Source organism: Psittacula echo (genome assembly GCF_963264785.1).
Source record: "Psittacula echo genome assembly, chromosome: 4".
Taxonomy (NCBI): Eukaryota; Metazoa; Chordata; class Aves; order Psittaciformes; family Psittacidae; genus Psittacula; species Psittacula echo.
Window position 1 is genome coordinate 15,545,876 of NC_137738.1, and position 20,529 is coordinate 15,566,404.

At 39.4% G+C, this 20,529-nt stretch overlaps 1 protein-coding gene across 1 annotated transcript in view; it reads left to right on the top strand.

Moving 5' to 3' along the window:
* Positions 1 to 20,529, top strand: part of USH2A (usherin) — a gene marked incomplete at both ends in the record, with an annotated part of 378,822 nt that overhangs the window by 300,217 nt on the left and 58,076 nt on the right. The window contains 8 exons of the mRNA XM_080614877.1: positions 58 to 281; positions 2,611 to 2,818; positions 3,205 to 3,402; positions 4,074 to 4,232; positions 6,043 to 6,237; positions 14,912 to 15,019; positions 15,547 to 15,730; positions 16,180 to 16,337. Coding sequence (XP_080471003.1) covers positions 58 to 281; positions 2,611 to 2,818; positions 3,205 to 3,402; positions 4,074 to 4,232; positions 6,043 to 6,237; positions 14,912 to 15,019; positions 15,547 to 15,730; positions 16,180 to 16,337 — 1,434 coding nt within the window. The remainder of the gene's footprint in view (positions 1 to 57; positions 282 to 2,610; positions 2,819 to 3,204; positions 3,403 to 4,073; positions 4,233 to 6,042; positions 6,238 to 14,911; positions 15,020 to 15,546; positions 15,731 to 16,179; positions 16,338 to 20,529) is intronic.

Sequence of the window (20,529 nt, forward strand, 5' to 3'; positions counted from 1 at the left end):
TTTATTTATTTACTTACATTTCATATTCAGATATATTTTTTTGTTTATTCATTTCAGGGATGTTCTGCTGTGGGCAGGAATACGTGAATAAATCAGATACCATATGCTGCTCAGGTTCCAGTGGTGAGTCCCTAGCACATGTTAGAAAGAATGAGCAAGTGCCAGTAAAATGCTGTGAAACTGAACTTATTCCAAAGAGCGAAGAATGCTGTAATGGAGTTGGATACAATCCTTTGAAATATGTTTGCTCTGACAAGATTTCAGCTGGAATGGTGATGAAGGTAATTGATAGAAAATCTCTTGTAGCTCTGATTTCACGATGGAAAGAGAAATACACTGTTCATAACTATTTTTCTAAAAGAGGAATATAAAAAATCTTGTGTGCATTATTCATTTTCACATTACATCCATATTAATACCGAATGAGTTCACCATGATTGATGTTATTGCAATGAATTCTAAAGGAATTAATAATGATTAGCTGCCTCTGTGAAGTGTTGCCCGGCACTTCAGATTAGTACAGCGGCTAAAAGCTGGCATACTAACAAGACTGACATGTATAGCCAGTTTCTGTTCTGTGACCACTGTTCCTGATGATGTTCCTTAAGTGGAAATTAAAATTGAAGTGGCCAGTTCTGAAGTATAAAAATGCTATTACATTTCAATTTTGGCAGACAGTATTACTATAAATAAAATAGTATTATATAAATAAAAATAAAACAATTTATATTTTCTTGTTGGACTTAATCTTGATCCTATAGAAAACCACTGCAATTTTGACATAAATTTCAGCAGTAGTGGGATAGGTCCCTATATAACTTTTAGCAGCAATGAGGGTACTATGTTTTTGATATCTTTTGTGCCTAATGAATTGTAGTTTATTGCACTCTTTTTTAACGTGTGAGTAAACCAAGCACTATAAAGGTTAATTCCATCTCTTCTGAGAGCGGCCAGTGATTATAGGTGTTGGCATGAGACAATCTGGCCAAACTTTCAAAGTTGTAAAACCTTGCAAATTCGATAGAAATCTTCAAGAGTCAGCATTCTGCTGTTATACCTACACTGTAAAAATATTTTTAACTGTTATTACAATTTTTGTTTAAGAAAATGAACATTTCAAGGGATGGAAACCCTGGTTTTGTAGATGTTTATTATTTCATATAGAAATGGAGAAAGTGGGTTAGAGAGAGAGAAAGAAAGAAAGAAAAAGAGAGAGAGAGAGTTGGATATTGTGAATTGTGCAATATGGAAATCGGATAGGTACTGTAAAAGTAAAAAGAAAGCCAGACCTCATCCTGCCACATACAGGTGTTTCTGTATCATTTTCATTCATCTGCTAAGTTAATACAGAAATATTTCTTCCATCTTCTCCTTTTCATGTTGAGGTTTTCATGTCATTTCATTTTCAGACTGAATAATTTTCTCCTAGAGAAGATTCAAGTGTTGTGATGAGTCAGCTACAGTTTCCCCATGCACTGTATTAGCAGTTCATGGAAGGCAAGAATAGGTTAATGAATCCTGGTAGATAACATGAAAGAGCCATGCCTTAGGTATAACATACAAACAAAGGCAGCACTTTGTATTTCACTTACCCGCAGTGGAAAAGAGGTTGTAGTGCTAGCTTTCTGATGTGTGTAAATTTACCAACACTAAAAGGATTGATATTCTGAGGCATAATCTGGAGCTACTTTATACGTGAATCCAGTCCATCTATATCCTACATTCTATATTGATATTTATTACAATGTAATTTTTGTGAAAGTGACAAGTTTGGGAAATGAAATTATCTGAAGTTCATAATCAACTAAAAAACTAATTTCTAAGGGTAAATTAACAAAGCATTAGATAGAATCTGTTTGGTTTTCCTTCAAAAGTTTGGGGTCTCATGGACAGAAATATTTGTAGCACATATTGCAGTACATTTCTTCTTGCAATAACCTATATTTTATGAGAATTATTGCTCTGTAGCTTATGGTTTGGCAAAAATACTATTTCATGAATTTTAACAGAAACTAGTGACTGTTCAGTGTGTATTTCTGTTTCTGTGAATTGTTCTTTATGGGTTAAATTTTATATCTGCGTCATTTGCAGAGGGCCTCTTATTGCAGTAAAACTGCTGTTTAAGAGGGATGTGGTAGAAGACACGATTTATAAAGCCCATGGATAGAGTCCTCTGCCTTGAAAGCTGCCAAGGAATTGCACAGAGCCCTCTTGTGTACTTGGCAAGCTGCATGAGGGGCTGGGAATTAGCAACTGATTTGCCACAGGATATTGGCTTTGCAGGAGCAGAATGTTCAAAATCTTGGATAAAATCCTGTTCTCACTTGATTCTAGACTCTTCTGTGTTCAACACCACCAGCCACTGGGAATTCCAGTGGTTAAAATTTGTGATGTTTTCATCCAAGGACCCTACAAAAAAAATCTGTCTCTTTTAGACAGGATTATAAAAGCACTAATGAGCAAAGAGGGCAAACAGACCAAAGGCTGAAAGAGTTTCCCATATGCTAGAAATAATTGTATGTTGTGTAAAGATAGAGAAATACTGATGGAAGCATTTCTGAAGAAAGAAAGATGCAGTATACATGTTAACACTCAATGTGCATTCCTTAGGTAAAAGAAGAATGCAAGGCTAATGTTCTTTGCCCTTTATCTATGGAGGCAACAGCACATTGTGGCAAGTGTGACTTTGATCCCAGAGAGAATATCTGTGTGTGGATAAAAGGTTCACAGAGTGCTACAGAGGAGATAAAGGAAGGTGTGTGTCCAGCTGAAGAGGAGACTGTCTACACAGGAAGCCCAAAGCAGTATTCATTTACAGGTAATGAAAAGTGGCATATCAGATGGGTGATTTGCTAGTCTGTTTAATTCACTCTGAAGAAAAAGATGTCCTGAATGCTATCAGGTATTCTAATTAAATGTGAAGCAATTGTGGTGAAGTAGCATTCTTTAAGAATTTGTGAATCAGGACAGGATCTTCAGGGAAATGACATGAGTAGTAAGTTTGGTGAATACCTAAGGTCTAAACCTGCTTCCACAAAAGTTGATAGAAGTATTGCTAGATCAGAAAATGGTCCTGACTAAAGGAGGAACTTCCATATCTGTCTTTAAACACAGAGGTAGTCCCATAGCCACAGGTTAAAAAAATGAAGATTATTTTGTACTTGGTAAGACTGAGATGATCCATGTGTAACTTTCTTTTTCCAGACCTGAACCTCAAACCTTTTATCACATATGAGTACAGGGTGGCTGCTTGGAATAGCTATGGAAGAGGTTTCAGTGAAATTAGCAGAGCTGTCACTAATCAAGATGTACCACAGGGTGTAAGTCCACCAAAATGGGCCAAAGTGGATAACCGGGAAGACATGATACTGCTAAACTGGGAGGAACCACTTCAACCAAATGGTATTGATACATGTAAAATCAGAGTAGGTTCAGTTTGACTGACAAGAGTTCCAAAATCACAAAATGTTTCTTAATTAATCACTGTCACTGGCATATACATATTCCTAAAATTCTGCAAAAAGAATTTCCTTTAGGTTGAGATGATTTTCATTGCAAGTAAGAGTAGAGTCTGCCTTCATAGAAGGCAATTTAGTATGTTTCTAAGTGTCCAGAAGTCTCTTTTGAGAACAGTAAATATGATCATAAAATTACAATCATGTTACAAAATATTTGGGGGCTTGGAGGTTTCTTTCAGGAAAAATCAGTTATGATTTTCAAATAGTGAGAAAACTTGGAAGACCTTTCAATCAAAAAATTGAGATCTTCTGAGATGGTCAGGTTAGATGGAGTCTTGGGTGACATGGTTTAGTACAAGGTGTCCGTGCGCCTGGCAGAGGAGCTGGAGCTAGCTGATTTTAAGGTCCTTTCCAACCCTAACTATTCTATCATTCTATGTTGATGTAGAGAAAGAGGAAAGTAGCTGGTAATTGACATTAGCCACTTGAGCAGGATGATTATTACAGTGGTCACCTAGATATTTTGTTTAATATCTTATGTGTGCAGAGTATAGTAGTATACCATCACACAGGATTTCTCAGCTGACAAAAGGGAACATGTTCTTTCTGCAATAGGTCTTATTCTTCACTACATCATTCTCCGAAATGGAGTCGAGCATTTCAGAGGAACAGAAATGAGCTTCACAGACACAAGTGGTGTCCAGCCATATCAAGAATACTCATACCAGCTGCGAGCCTGCACTGTTGCTGGCTGCACAGACAGCAGCAAGGTTAGTGAATTGGTCTTTATGGAACTGGTGCCAGAATTTAAACAGCCAGTGTGCTAACATAAAAATGCTTTTGGAAAGGTGTAATTTGAATACATGCTGATTATTGAGTAAGTGAATAACATCAATAATCTTATTTGGATTCATCTACTGATGGGTGATTATTTGGAACCTAAGGTTGATACAAGCAAGCAGCAGAAGAAAGCAGTGTCTCAGTCTCCTGGCAAAGCTGAAATTGCACTGTAGGAACTGATGTTTGTTGAAAAGAAAGCTGTACATGATAGAATAGAGTAAGGAGTATTAAAATGCAGTTTCTCTAAGGCTTAAAATTAAATTTTTCTTCTCACTAGGAGGTCTATAGCCTCTTCTTCCTTGCTGTTTTTTAGTTTATCTGCTTTAGCTCTAGTCTATCAATTTGTTCAACAACCTTTTTTGAGCATCCTTGCACTATATTACCTTTCACTGGCTTTCCATGTCTACACCTGCCTTGGACTTTATGCTTCCTACACTTCCTTTGCCTGCCTCTGCTTCAGTTTGGAATAGACACAATTTCTTCCCTCCTTTTGTCACTGCTTCATTGCCTGCTCTATCAGTTTAAATCATAGGTGCCTTTCACCACCATTACTATTTAACCAGCTCTAGTTTCTATTCTACGAAGTACCTGCCATCAGGAAAAAACTATTTCTTAAGCAAGTGACCTCTTTTTCATGGTAATATCCTTGCCTCTATGACAATGGATTTTTAGGACTGCAAGTGGTCTAGGGTCTGTGGGGCAGAGGCGAGGAATAATGACTGTGCTTTGTAATTATAATATCTGTGGGATATTATATATATGTGGGGTTTTCCAGGTGTTTAAATGTTTCTCTTATTGGTGCAAGTCTCAGGCAAAGTATAAGAAAAGAAACACTGATACAGAGGGATGGAGATAGGCATATAGTCCTCTATGTGCATGCAGAGCTGTGGTCTGGAAGCTCTATAGGCACAGTTGCAGCAACCATGGGCCTGAGCTAATATATCCTGCTTGTTTCACTTCCCTGTAATTAAGAAGCTTACTGTTGCAAACACTGAAGTCTGCAAGTAGGGACTGATTCCAACACGTGCACTAAGAGAATATATTACAGAGGGCACATTTTATATTTACAGCATAATATAAATACTTTATGGCTGTAATAACAGAAAAAGTGATTCTCAAAGAGAAAAAAGTCTGACACTTATTAAACCAGTGTAATTTGGAAATGCTTCTGTAGGAGATGGTAGAGAAGTGTCAATAGAAAATTAGCTGTTTCCTTTTCCTCCTATTCTTTTTTTTTTTTTTTTCTTGTAGAAAGAGATTAACAAGTGCGAAGTTATTCTGTCATTCAGAATCTTTGGTTTCCTTCCAAAAATACGGACTTGCAAATAACTACAATAGAGTTCAGATTGCATGGGATAAATGAAGGCTCAGCCCCATGTTTACTGGTGCTTAAAATACATGAAATCAGGCAGTTAAAATGCAGAGACACTGACAAACCATATGGAAGAGAGTTATCAAGAGTTTTGAAGCAACACAGTTTTTTTTGTTTCACCCTGTGCTACACACTGCAGCTAAAACACAGTGAACCTGTTGTGATAAATTGTAGGCATGCAGACTTATGTAATGTATTCAAGGTCAAATTTCATTGTGAAAAAGGAGGAAAAAAGTAACTAGTTCTCCAGGCCCTTGGTAATGATATGCCAGCCCAAACAATATTTTAAAACAAAAGTGACATTCTCATTGATCATGGTATCTAGTGTACTATTACATTAAATTGCTGTTTAATTCATATGTCTTTAGGTAGTTGCAGTCACTGTCCAAGGAGTCCCAGAGAGCGTTCAGCCACCAGACGTTAGTGCTTTGAACTCAACAGCACTACATTTAAGCTGGATTGCACCCAAGAAACCAAATGGTATCATCAAAGAGTACCAGATCAGTCAAGTAGGGAAAGGTCTGATATACACTGATGCTGCAAGCAGAATGCAGCACACAGTATCAGGTAAGGAGGCAGAGTGCTCTGGCAGGCTAATGTCCTGTCCTTAGATATGACAGTATTAATATACTAAAAATGCTACTTGTCTGTAACTTTTAAATCCCCAGTACTAAGCACAGTTTAGAAAGCTTTATCATGACTTACCTTAAATTTGGGTTTTTTTTTTCAATCCTTTTAATTTCTGGCTGCTGTTTGTTAAAATACTAATAGATTTCATTTCAAAAATATAAAAAAAATCGATCCAGCTCAATTCAAGATGCATGCTTTATGTTGTGCTTGAGGTCTCAGATATTCTGTGTAGGCTTCCCATCCCTTCGCACATATTCAACTCTCTCTTTTACCATCATTAATGTTCAGTAATGCAGTTGAAGTCACCAGTGCTGCTCTGAATATGTAGCAGTGTAGGAGTAGTACTTTATGCCTGAGATAATAAAAAGGAAGACCGAAAGGGAAAGATCCTGGATTCTGTTTATAATCTTATATATTGCTTACAGCCATTTTCTAAGTACTTGGTGAAATTTCACCAATGTGTGTGTGTGTGTATCTGAAAGACATTTTAGTCGAGGTGTTTTGGGGAAAGGTTTAACTCAGTCCTCAAATGTATTATTTTCACCTATCCAATTCTTATTTATATTTGAATGCTACACTGAAACATTATTAGAAATGTTTCTGTTGAACACAAAGCATTCCGAGCTATCATTTTTCACTCTGACCTCAGGCTGCTCATCATATTTTTGTTTTTATGATTTTTAGGAATTCATAAATACATTATTTTTTCCTTCCCTTCCCACCCCACCCCTCCCAGCCCACCTCCGATTAGGAAACTTAGAGATTTATGTATTATACACATCATATGATAGCCACCCAAAGAGCAGAAGTTGACTTAGGGCACATAAAACCTGTCAGGCATATATGACACTCTCAGCCACCTTTCAAAGCACGAGTCCTGAGTGGATCCCTTAGTGCTTTAAAAGACATCATCCTTGCTGTAGTCACTCACAGAGGAGTAAAGGTTTGCTGTTCCTTTTTGACAGTATCATGCTTAAGTGTGAAATTCATCATCAGAATATTATTCCTGTGTCCATATTCAGTGCTCCTGCACGAGATATTAACTGTATGCCAGTTAGTGGTAGGTGTTTTGGAATTGCTGTTGTAAGTTTATACTTGTAAAGAACACCTACCAACAAGGAATGATCTATCAAACCTATTGAAAAATACTTCTTGTGCTCCCACTTCCTTCCCAAAAGGCAGTTATACCTCCAGAGTAATTGAGATTTTAATGCAAACAATACCAAATGAAACCACCTTCTGAGAAACAAGACTCATTTTAACTTTTGTATGCCTTTTCCATTAAGCCACTGTCCAATGCTGCCATGTTAAGACAGGAGTGAAAAAAGCGATTCTTCCTGACAGTCGTAATCAAATCTTGCGCTGTTTTCTACAGGAGCTTACTTGGGTAATAATGTGGAATTCATGGCAGTGATTTAGCAATGTGGATAATTGTTGCTCTCTAAATTAAAATAAGATAAAACAATGGAATTTAATTCATACATAACCTCAAATGTTTGAACTGTTGTCTTTTTCCCTGTGGATGTATGTTTCGATTTTCTCATCTTCCTTTTCTTCCTTCTCTCTCCCCTCCTCCCAAAACTGTCTGCTTTTCCATGAGCAACAGTTGAACATTAATGAAGCTGTAGCATTAGTATTTCTTGAGACTTTGAATCTAGGGTCTTGCAAATAACAGACACCTTGCCACTGCACCATTGTCTTGCTGCTTATTTTTAATTACATCAAAGCTTTGGAAACATGATCCCACAAATGCTTCGTGGGAATAGCAGTGAATGTGCTCATCATGTGAAATCCATAAATTGCTTATAATCCTCTCAAGATGTTAAAAAAAACATTAAGTAATTGAAGACAGGAAGTCCTCAGTTAATTATTTAAAGGTGTTATCAATGCTTTGAGCAAACTGAAGCATTTTGTGCTATCTCACTGAGTTGAATGCCACTGGGACCTAGGGGCAGCAGCCATCATCTTCTCATATTCTCTAATGCAAACAGCACATGGCAGCTTGTCAATAAAAGACCTTTTTATATCATTTATTACTGAACACTTCCACTACCCTGTACAGAACAATTTGGATGACAGTTATGGCATTGTTTCACTTTGTGTTACTACTACTTTACAAATGGGCCTGCTAATGCTTTGTAGTAAGGCCAGGCAGAGGGTAAGACTGAAGAAAATAATTAGGGAAATTATAAAAGAAAGCTAAGAGTGCCCTCTTCAGCAGAAGCAGGTGGATATATAGCAAAGATTTTCCTCAACTCCCCTTTTTTAATACATTAAAAATAATAGCTCAGTTAAGAGGCTTTATTGAGAATTTGTAGGATCAATCATCTTTAGGTAAAAGCTGAGCAAGACCGTTGATCTTAGTAAAACAAACACTATTAACAAATACTTTATGACTGAATGGTTTGAAATTCTTTCATCTGAACATATTTTCAATTTCAGGGTAGCGAAAATAAAGAGATACAGAAATACTGTCACCGGTCAACTCTATCTCCATGCAGCACTGATTTCATTTGTAATATTTATCTAAAGGAAACTCTTAGGGGTGGAGGGATTGTGTGAGGCTGTGGTCAGCAATCTGACATCCTCCTAAGTAAAATTCCCACTGTGAGACCCAGGAGCATTATTCTGGGAACTGATTACTGACATTGCTGGAGCCATACCCACAAATGGAGACAAACAGTATTAGAAGGAATTGATCTGACTAATAGAACAATGCATTCTTGAAAAAAAACCCCACTCTTTCACAGCCTTTTGGCAAATGACAGTTGCTGCAATAACAAAATAAACTGCTCAATTAAAAAATAAAAAAATAAAAAACGTAAACCTACAATAATAGACTACAAAAGAAGTACACTCTAGTGAACAATCAAGCAGAGAAATTGGAAAAGCAAAATGCTGTTTATGTTTCGAGATTATCTTACTTGTTATTTTTATTATTAATCACCTACATAGATTTGCACAGAGTTTTCCAAAGCATGCATAAGACAAGGCATTTAATGCAAAGCTTTAATAATCTAGATAAAAATCTGCTGCGACTGCTTTGTGTATGACAAGAGGTTTCAGGTATCAGAATTTCACCAATAAATTCAGTGAAACCATGTACTATTTTTTAATGCCCATTTTTCTCTTTAAAATATAGTTGTAAATGAGCATTGCTTTATTATGCATGTTTCCTTTAAAAGTGAACATGACTCCCTTTAGGGGAATTCAAGTAATTTGTTGCCACAGTAATCTTTTCTATCCTGAAATGTTAAATACTTGGCTTTCCTCCATGCCTTTGCCCCTTTCTAGTCTGCAACTGTCATTTTCTCCCTTCTTACTTTTATACACAATGTTCAGATGATTTTTCTTCTCTTCCAGTTCATGATTAGGTTGCAGCCAGGGCTGTCCCTCAGGGTCATCTCTTTATCTTCTCTCCTTCATGTCTTGTTCAGTAGTTAAGTAACCTGTATTGTTAAGTAACCTGTATTGTTAAGTAGCCTGCATGTCTTCCATTCAGTATTTTACCTTTCTATGTAATTGTTTCTTATTCTTTCTATTTGTTCATAATATATTCTAATTAAAATATCTTCATACTGGCTATGAGCAAGCATTTGTTTATAAACAAAGATCTTGTCCAGACTTTCTTTCTTGTCACAGAATTGCATTGTTCTTGAAGTAATTACAGTTAAGCACATGGGCTACATCACAGTATCACAGTATCACAGTATGTTAGAGATTGGAAGGGACCTCAAAAGATCATCTAGTCCAATCCCCCTGCCAGAGCAGGAACACCTAGATAAGGTTACATAGGAATGTGTCCAGGTGGGTTTTGAATGTCTCCAGAGAAGGAGACTCCACAACCCCCCTGGGCAGCCTGTTCCAGTGTTCTGTCACCCTCACTGAGAAGAAGTTTCTTCTCAAGTTTAAGTGGAACCTCTTGTGTTCCAGTTTATACCCATTACCCCTTGTCCTATCATTGTTTGCCATTGAGAAGAGCCTGGCTCCATCCTCATGACACTCCCCCTTTATATATTTATATACACTAATAAGGTCACCCCTCAGTCTCCTCCAAACTATAGAGACCCAGCTCCCTCAGCCTTTCCTCATAAGGGAGATGCTCCACTCCCTTAATCATCTTAGTTGCCCTGCGCTGGACTCTCTCCAGCAGGTCCCTGTCCTTCTTGAACTGAGGGGCCCAGAACTGGACACAATATTCCAGGTGCGGTCTCACCAGGGCAGAGTAGAGGGGAAGGAGGACCTCTCTCGACCTACTGACCACCTCCCTTCTAATACACCCCAGGATGCCATTGGCCTTCTTGGCCACAAGGGCACAGTGTTGGCTCATGGTCATCCTGCCATCCACTAGGACCCCCAGGTCCCTCTCCCCTACACTACTCTCTAACAGGTCGTTCCCCAACCTATACTGGAACCTGGGGTTGTTCCTGCCCAGATGCAGGACTCTACACTTTCCCTTGTTATATTTCATCAAGTTTCTCCCTGCCCAACTCTCCAGCCTGTCCAGGTCTCGCTGGATGGCAGCACAGCCTTCTGACGTGTCAGCCACTCCTCCCAGCTTAGTGTCATCGGCAAACTTGCTGACAGTACACTCAATTCCCTCATCTAAATCATTGATGAATATATTAAATAATACTGGTCCCAGTACTGACCCTTGAGGCCTCCAACTGGACTCCGCCCCATAGACTACAACTCTCTGGCTTCTGTCCTTCAGCCAGTTTGCAGTCCACCTCACTACCTGATCATCCAGGCCACACTTCCTCAATTTAGCTATGAGGATGCTGTGGGAGACTGTGTCAAATGCTTTGCTGAAGTCAAGGTAGACCACGTCCACAACTCTGCCATCATCCATCCACAATGTTATTTCCTCATAAAAGGCAATGAGGTTGGTCAAGCATGACTTCCCCTTGGTAAAGCCATGTTGACTGCCCCTCATAACCCTCTTATCCTTGACATGCCTTAAGATGGCACCAAGGATAAGGTGTTCCATCACTTTCCCAGGGATGGAGGTGAGGCTGACCGGTCTATAGTTACCCGGGTCCTCCTTCTTGCCCTTTTTGAAGACTGGAGTGACATTTGCTTTCCTCCAGTCCTCAGGCACCTCTCCCGTTTCCCAAGACTTGGTAAAGATGATGGAGAGTGGTCTAGCAATGACTTCCGCCAGTTCCCTCAGCACCCGCGGGTGCATCCCATCTGGACCCATGGATTTATGGATGTCCAGATTGCTCAACTGGTCCCTAACCCATTCCTCGTCGACTAAGGCAAACTGCTCCGTTGACCTGACTTCATCTGAGGTCTCAGGAGTACAGGGCTCTTCAGGACTGCCTCCGGCAGAGTAGACTGAGACAAAGAAGGCATTCAATAACTCTGCCATCTCAGTATCTTCTGTCACCAGGGCACCCATCCCATTCACCAGTGGGCCAACCTTGCCTCTGGTGTTAGTTTTATCAGCTATGTATTTGAAAAAGCTCTTTCTGCTGTCCTTGACCCCTCTGGCCAGATTTAATTCTAAGGAGGCCTTAGCCATCCTAGCTGCCTTCCTACATCCTCTAGCAGCAGCCTTATATTCCTCCCGAGTGGCCAGCCCCTCCTTCCATGACCTATAGACTCTCCTCTTCCACTAGCCACGCAGGTCTCCTGGCCCTCTTCCTTGACTTCCTACGTGTCGGGATGCTCTGCTCTTGAGCTTGGAATAAGCAATTCTTGAATGTCAACCAACTATCTTGGGCCCCTTTACCTTCAAGCAGCCTTGCCCATGGGATTTCCCCTACCAATTGCTTGAAAAGGCCAAAGTTTGCCCTGCTAAAGTCCAGGGTTGCAATTCTACTTGCTATTGTACTGGTCCTACCACACAAGATCCTGAATTCCACCATCTCGTGGTCGCTGCAACCAAGGCAGCCCTCAACCTTTACTGCTTCGACCAGACCCTCCTTGTTAGTGAGGATGAGATCCAGCAGCGCTCCTCTCCTGGTTGGCTCATCCACCATTTGCATGAGGAAGTTATCATCCATACACTGGAGGAACCTCCTGGACTGTGGCTGGGTTGCTGAGTATCCTTCCAGCAAATATCAGGGAAATTAAAATCCCCCACGACAACCACGGCCTGTGACTGTGAGGCTGCTCTCAGCTGCCTGTAGAAGGCCTCGTCAACTTCCTCACCCTGATCTGGTGACCTGTAACAGACACCCACAACAGTATCGCCCCTGCCAGCCTGCCCCTTAATTCTCACCCACAGACTCTCAACTCGCTCGTCCCCTGTCCCTGGACAGAGCTCAGTACATTGCAGCTGCTCTCGCACATAAAGAGCAACCCCACCACCCCGCCTGGCTGGCCTGTCTTTCCTGAAAAGGACATAGCCCTCCATGACTATATTCCAGTCATGGGAGCTGTCCCACCACGTCACAGGTTTTGTATATAATTTGCTTCTTGCTATACTATTTGTCCCTTTTGCATTCAGGAAGAGGAATGTTTTTTTAATGTATTATGAAGTGTTAACAAGAGGATCCTTGAAAGCATTCAAGAGAGAGAGATTTCAGTGTCTGTGCCTTGTAATGTAATTTTTAAGATCAACTTTGAGCAATACCCAAAAGAGTAGTTTAGCAAAGACTCCTACGTTGGAGATAATCAAGGCCCGGCTGGACAAGTTCCTGTGTGATGTACTCTAGGTTACCCTGCTCTTGCAGGGGCGTTGGACTAGATGATCTTTTGAGGTCCCTTCCAACCCTTGGGATTCTGTGATTCTGTGACTCTGTGACTCTGTAGCCTGGGCAGGAGCAAGATCTGTGTGGCAGTTTGATCAGCAGTTAAAGCTGAGCTCTGAGGCATTCAAGATAGGCTCAAAGGGGTCTTAAGTGTAAGAAACCTCTAACAGGTGTGCAGAAATGGCTATTTTGAAAGCTTAGTATCTTAGCCAAATTTTTTGGTGAGGAGTCCTAAAGTCAAATTCTAAAGCTGTGGGCAACATGACATCAAACCTGAAGTCGTTGACACAGAGCGCAAGGGTGCCTGAAAATTTCCAAGGAAAGGTAAAAGCAACATATTCTCTTTTAGTCTCATTGGAGGATGTGCAGCATAGAAGGTTTGAGCTGCAAATAATCATTTTGAAAAAACTACAAGCAACTGGAATTAGTATCTTGTAGTGGGGAGGGCTTGGTTGTCAGTTCTTCTTCTAAACTGCTTTGTAGTATCTATAGTACAATCTTGTAACAAATAGAAAAAATAGGGGGACAAATTAACAAATAGAAGTTGGGAAGGGGACAGGAGCACAGAAAAAAACACCTGAGAGACTGGGTAAATTTTCAGATGGTAATCTTGGCTGAGATCTGGACTGTTGTTACTATGCTGTAAGTGCCATCTAACTTATTTGCAGCTATGTCCAATATATCTATATGAGGGGCATCCATAGATCCATTGCAGCATAGACATACAGAATCATAGAATAGTTAGGGTTGGAAAGGACCTTAAGATCATCTAGTTCCAACCCCCCTGCCATGGGCAGGGACATCCCACACTAAACCATGTCACCCAAGGCTTCATCCAACCTGGCCTTGAACACCGCCAAGGATGGAGCATTCACACCCTCCCTGGGCAACCCATTCCAGTGCCTCACCACCCTCACAGTAAAGAATTTCTTCCTTATATCCAATCTAAACTTCCCCTAACATCTTTGTCTGTGACATGGACTGTGGGATTGAGTGCGCCCTCAGCAAGTTTGCCGATGACACCAAGCTGTGTGGTTCGGTTGATACGCCGGAGGGAAGGGATGCCATCCAGAGGGACCTTGACACGCTTGTGAGGTGGGCTGATGCCAACCTTATGAAGTTTAACCATGCCAAGTGCAAGGTCCTACACCTGGGTCGGAGCAATCCCAGGCACAGCTACAGGTTGGGCAAAGAAGAGATTCAGAGCAGCCCTGCGGAGAAGGACTTGGGGGTGTTGGTCGATGAGAAAATGAACATGAGCCGGCTTCAGTGTGTGCTCGCAGCCCAGAAAGCCAACTGTATCCTGGGCTGCATCAAAAGGAGCATGACCAGCAGGTTGAAGGAGGTGATCCTGCCCCTCTGCTCTGCTGTCATGAAACCTCACTTGGAGTATTGTGTGCAATTCTGGTGTCCTCAACATAAAAAGGACATGGAACTGTTGGAACAAGTCCAGAGGAGGGCCATGAGGATTATCAAGGGACTGGAGCACCTCCCGTATGAAGACAGGCTGAGAAAGTTGGGGCTGTTCAGCCTGGAGAAGAGAAGGCTGTGTGGAGACCTCATAGCAGCCTTCCAGTATCTGAAGGGGGCCTACAAGGATGCTGTGGATGGACTATTCATCAGGGACTGTCGTGATAGGACAATGGGTAACGGGTTAAAACTTAAACAGGGGAATATGTTCAAACTAATTTTTTTGTCAGGTCTTTTAAACTAGTAGAGGATATATGTATATAAAATTAACAAGAATACACCATTTCAGTATTATTCAGATGTAAAATAAGAATGGTTCACATTTTCTTTGCCAAAAATATTCAATGTTAACTTTAAGTCTGGTACTTTCTATGTAGTAACACAATTCTTGGGATGCCCAATGTCAACATCTCAGTCTAATCTATGTTTGCTCTTTCTAGGTCTGCAGCCATACACTAATTACAGCTTCATGCTTACTGCATGCACATCTGCCGGGTGTGCTTCTAGCCAACCACTTTCAGGTCAGACTTTACAAGCTGCTCCTCATGGTAAGGGACAGGTGCATTCTTATAGAGATGGTCATGTGGCTTATATTTTCTGATGGTCTAACAAGGTGCAAAATTCCACTTTCACCCATCAAGCTATTGTGTATAAATTTACACAAGAGAAAATCCGTCTCTCTTGGAGTTTTTGTATCTTAACACACTCTTTATACTGACTGCCTGGCGTAGCATTTCTACTTTCTTTTTGAGATGATTTCCCTAAGTTCCCCTCTAAGTTAGCAAGGTTAGAATTATTAGATGCATATTTTTTAAAGCACAAATAAATATGCAGAGACAACTCAGCATGTAAAGTCTGCAGCCTTTGGCCTTGTTCTCCATTAAGCTGTACCTTGGCCTGTTGGTTGCATTTGATATAGTGTAAATACAGAAAGCATGTTAAATTCTGTCTCTGGCAATGTCTTATGCTTTCCTTACATTGCTGAAAGCAACAGCACTAACTGTGGGAAAGGGAAAAAAAAACAAACTCTTCATGTTTCTGTCAAATTAATATAGTGTCACTGTGATGTTAATAGGGATATGGCCAAAGCCTCATCATATCATAGTCAGCTCAACAGAAGTGGAGATCTACTGGAGTGAACCAAAGAAACCCAATGGACTCATTACTGAGTATCGATTATTTCGTGATGGAGAACAGATTTTCCTGTGTGGCAGTACAGACTTAAATTTCACTGATGTTAACCTGCAGCCTAACAGGAGGTAAGGCGTGTTGAAGAGCTCTGGTAATGGGTGAAAGGAGTTCAAAATATATGTATGTGTGTTTGTGAAATATACAAGAGATAAGTGACTCTTTTAACAGAGAAAAATGTCTTACAACATTACTTAATTACTGGGAAAATTGTTAGGGCACATTTAGGAGGCTTCCAAGTGTTGGAAAGCCTTAATCAAAGAACTTCCCTTTCCTTTTCTGAGAATAAGCCATTCTGATTCAAAGAGGGAGGGGCTTTTTTTCCCTCATGAGTGGTTGGTTTGTTGGTGGCTCATTGATTGTTTTTGTCCCTTCATGGAACAGATTTAGAAAAACTTCATTTTTTTTAGACTTTTTATAGTCTAGTCTCTTTAAATTGGTGAAAATGGAAATGTTCTGTTACTGATAATGCCTAAAGCTTCTAACCATAGTGTCTACTGATCTTTTTGTGTTTGTGCAGATATGTTTACCAGCTGGAAGCCAGCACCTGGGGTGGCAGCAACACTAGTGATAAATATGTTATACAAACACCAGTAGGAACACCAGAGAAAATTCATGTCCCATATAATGTCACAGTAATTGATGCATATTCCATATTTCTAGCCTGGGATGTGCCAGGTAAAAATGTATTTTTATGTAGTAATTTGTAGCAAAATGAAAGCATGGGAAAGTTAGTCTTCTCAGGCAGGCAGCTGAATCTTTCAGATATTTTTATTCTTCATATTTAGTTTTAGTGTTTGTGTGATTTAAATAACCAGTATCTAAAGCTGCTGTTTCCTAGACACATTTTAATAATATTGACCTATATACTTGACATGGGTGTTGTGAGGATTAGCTGATCAAAAATCATATGTTCATTTAATCTTGTAAACTATCATTTATAATTGAGTACAAGTATTAAGGAAAAAAAGAAAAAGCCACAATCATGCTGAAAATAAGTTTTCTCTTCTGTTCAGACTAACCTGACTTATCAACAGGGAAACCTTCCAGATTGTAGGGTTGGTGTTGTCCTCATAGCTACCTTGGCAATTAAAATGAGTCGTTGTCCTGCAGATATGCAACGTTGAGCTCCTTTAACAAAAGGTGTCAGAGTGTGATATGGAGATCTTGTGCTAGCTTCGACTTGATTAAGTACATTTTATTCACCCGAGCACCATAGTGTTTTGTGAATGTGTTACCTTACCGGATGGTGGGTCAGCAAAGGCCCTCTTCTCCTGAATATCCCCAGGTTGTCTTGGCCTGCTACAGATGTAGGCTAAGAAGGAATAACTGAATAATTGTATCTTTTTATATAAGAGGCTGTACTCTGTGTCAGTAATATAGGTCATAGCTTAAGTGATTGGTGTACTTTACTGATGTTATAAAAACGACATGCTATAGTTATTGAGGGATAATGAGAGCATTGTAAATGAACAACTTTCTGTCTAGTGCACTTCATGCCCAGCAAGGTGTTCTCCACTTTCTCCATATTGGTTTTTTTTTTTAGCTGAAATGAGATCAATTTCCTTTAGAAACTTCAGGTGTTTGCATGTTGCAAGAACAATATATGTTTTATCAATGAACTCAGGGAAGTTTTTAATGTCTCTTCTTCCAGGCACAATGGAGTCAATTGACATTAAAAATAAAGTCACCTAGAAAAAATATTTTGCCTTCAAGGCTGGGATCGCAAGTTATATGGCAGTGCTTAGCAGCATTCACCCTACCCATTTAAGCAATGATTAATAAATCCATAATACCCTGAGCTGTCAATCTTTTAGTTTTCAGACGCACAAAATCCATTATAGAAATGCTATAATATATGATAAAGATTAAAATCTTAAATTAAACTTTTCCCCCTACTGCCTGAAAGGATTTAGAACCCAGCAGAAGGGAGGTGAATTCAAATGGCATATAATCTACGGTTGACTTTAACTGGAAAGTGACTCATGCTGCATGATTGTTTTGATAATAAATATCATTTAAGGTACACAATATTCAACAACATTATAAATAAATTTAGAACATAAGAATGTACTGGAATAGCACAGGCTTGTGAAAAGTGGATTATTTCCCAGAAAAACTTGTCCTTGTTGTTCTAGACCTTTTCTTTTCCAGCTGCTCAAATTCCTGTTACTCGTAGTAGGTTACAAGCCTGCAAGGAGAATCAGGCTCCGTGTAGTACATTTGGTTATGTTGTAAATAAGGTTGTGCAGACACAGTTCGTGTATTCCTGAAACCACACAATTAGAGGCCTTCTAGAGGATACAGGGTTGATGTATTCAAACGGCTGTAGGAATCATTCTCCTCAATCAGGGGAAGGCACATGTATTTCTTCCCAGGTACTGGGATGCACCTTGAACTGTTATCTCACTTTCATGGATATTTGGTGACTCAGTCCCTTCCTCTCTGCCTTCTTGTTCTGGGGCCAATTATTTAAGTATGAATAAGGGATTGATTTTCATACAGTGCCCTGCTGGGTAGACAGGAAAGCAAAACTTTTCCTTTTATTATAGCACCTCAGGGCCACTGGCTGATCATACAGGAATGGGGAGTATTAGCAGCAGATTATGTTAGTAAAAGAATTCTAAGTACTACTAATGCTACAAACCAACCCTGTGTGCAGAAGCATAGATATATACAGAAGCTAGAGAATTAATTCTTGACCCTTCATATCCCAGTCTAACACTCATTCTTAGATCTTTGTACTCTTAGTGCTTTTTTTCTCCAAGAGGAAGACTGCAGGGGATGCAGGTTCTGATTCTGTGGAATGGCTTACATCCCATTAAGAGGTCCTATGGATGCAGATATCTGGGGCCACATACATCCCCAGCTTGGTAGGATTAGGCTAGATCCTACAACTTTTTATCCTTATTTATATCATTGTGCATGGAATAATTGTGTTTTCCTGATCTATTTCTTAATGTGTATGAATCCATATTTCAAAACAAGCTATATTGAGATAATAAAGGTTTCCCTTACAAACCCAGAATGCAGCATTTGTTATAAGGACTGTCAGGCTTGGCTGTCACTCTTGGATGAGACATTTTTAATTGAAAGTGTTTCCATGGAAAAAAGTGCTTTTTATTAACCAGTTTTGATGAGATGGTAGTTGGTCGTACTGTCTTCCTGTCTGTGGATATCAGGGGTGCTTTAGCATTCTATCTTCTTCTCTGCTGTAATAAATTTGGATCAAATAATCACCTTCAGGATTAATTATGGGCATCATATTACACAGACCTTCCTTTTGGATGGCTTTAATTATAATGTTTCAACTTCTGTAATTTATCTAAACTTTATGACTTTATAGATACATAGCATTTCAAAACTCCTGACTTAGCTAAACAGCAAGGTGGCCAAGTAGTGGTTAAAGTGACGGATTTGGAGAAAATATTTGACACACCTCACTCACTACGGAAAATAGGACTTTATTTTCTGAAATAGGCATCCCATTATCTTGTGTTGCATTGCCTCAGTGCACAGACCTCAAAGGTACGGTACATTTCACTGATATGCTACAGAAGGATATGTTACAATTATTATGGAATGACTATTAGTGCCATAGATAGAGGCGGAAAAGCTGAATGGGAAAAAAAGGCCTCACCACATAATTCTCCCAAGGCATATCCATAAATGTTATTGATAGGTAAGCAGGTAGCCATCCTGAATTTCAACTCATTAACAACTCCTCTGGTCCTCACTGGGGGCTTAATTCTGCTAGATAAGTCCATTTGCTGCTGCTGATACCATGAAGTCTGTACATGCTCGAAAGAGGATCCCGCTCTCTGCTTCTATGTTACTTCCTTCATATGTTAAGGATGATCTGAATAAAATGTCTTCTTTCATCATGTTGTGACACAGTTTTTCATTCACCTTTGGTTTGCTTATGGATTAGAATGGAAGTTGTGTAACATCTGGATTCTTACTTTATTCGTGATATCAAATTTGGTATTTGAATGACATTTATGTGTCTCTTTAGCTTTTCCAGCTAATCTGGTTTCTCCTTTGTTGGTGGCCTCTCAAATTGTTCTGACTTTTGCTAAGCCAATGTTACATTTCCTCATTTTTGTTTTCTCATCTAAATGTTTGCTCCACAATGCTGTAGGGCAAGCTTTTCGAGCTCAATGTCCAGAGTTCTGCATCTTGAAACAAATCAGCATCTCTAGCTACAAATATCTTCAAAGTCTTGCTGGGAATACTTGATACAACCAGAATGAGATAGCTGGATATTTGAAGCTTAAAGTAAACACTTAATGTCAGGAAGCCAAATAGATTGTTTTGGTTTGTGAAGTTTAATATTAGAGTATAACTTTACTCTTACTTGTTTTTAAATAAAAGATATTACATTATTCTTTTAGTGTTTGTTTACTATAAGTGAATTAGTTCAACTATTTTGCTCTAATTGTGATTGAGCTTCACATCATATTAAACAATGTTTCAGCAATTGACTTCAAACAGATTTTTTGTTACCAGTCTGTAAAACAGACTGTGGATTTTTTTCCCCAATTCTAAGTATCTTGTGCTGCAAATTCTATTTTGACCTACCCTAGTTTTAAAGAACACAGAGCTGTCAAACCTCATTTGCAGAGTTTTGCACAGAATTGGCCATTAAACATTATCCAAATATGCCCACAAAACCCCAAGGTTTAGTTTGATTGACTTGTCCCATTGCAAAATGTGCTCCTGCTGTGAAATGCAGTCACAGGGAAAAAATAGTGGAATAATTTAACTTTTATATTTGTAAAGATAATCAGGATTTTTCTGATTACATCTTAACTTCATAAATGTTAAATAACCTATCAGCATCTACTTGTTGTAAATTATGAAAAAGAGT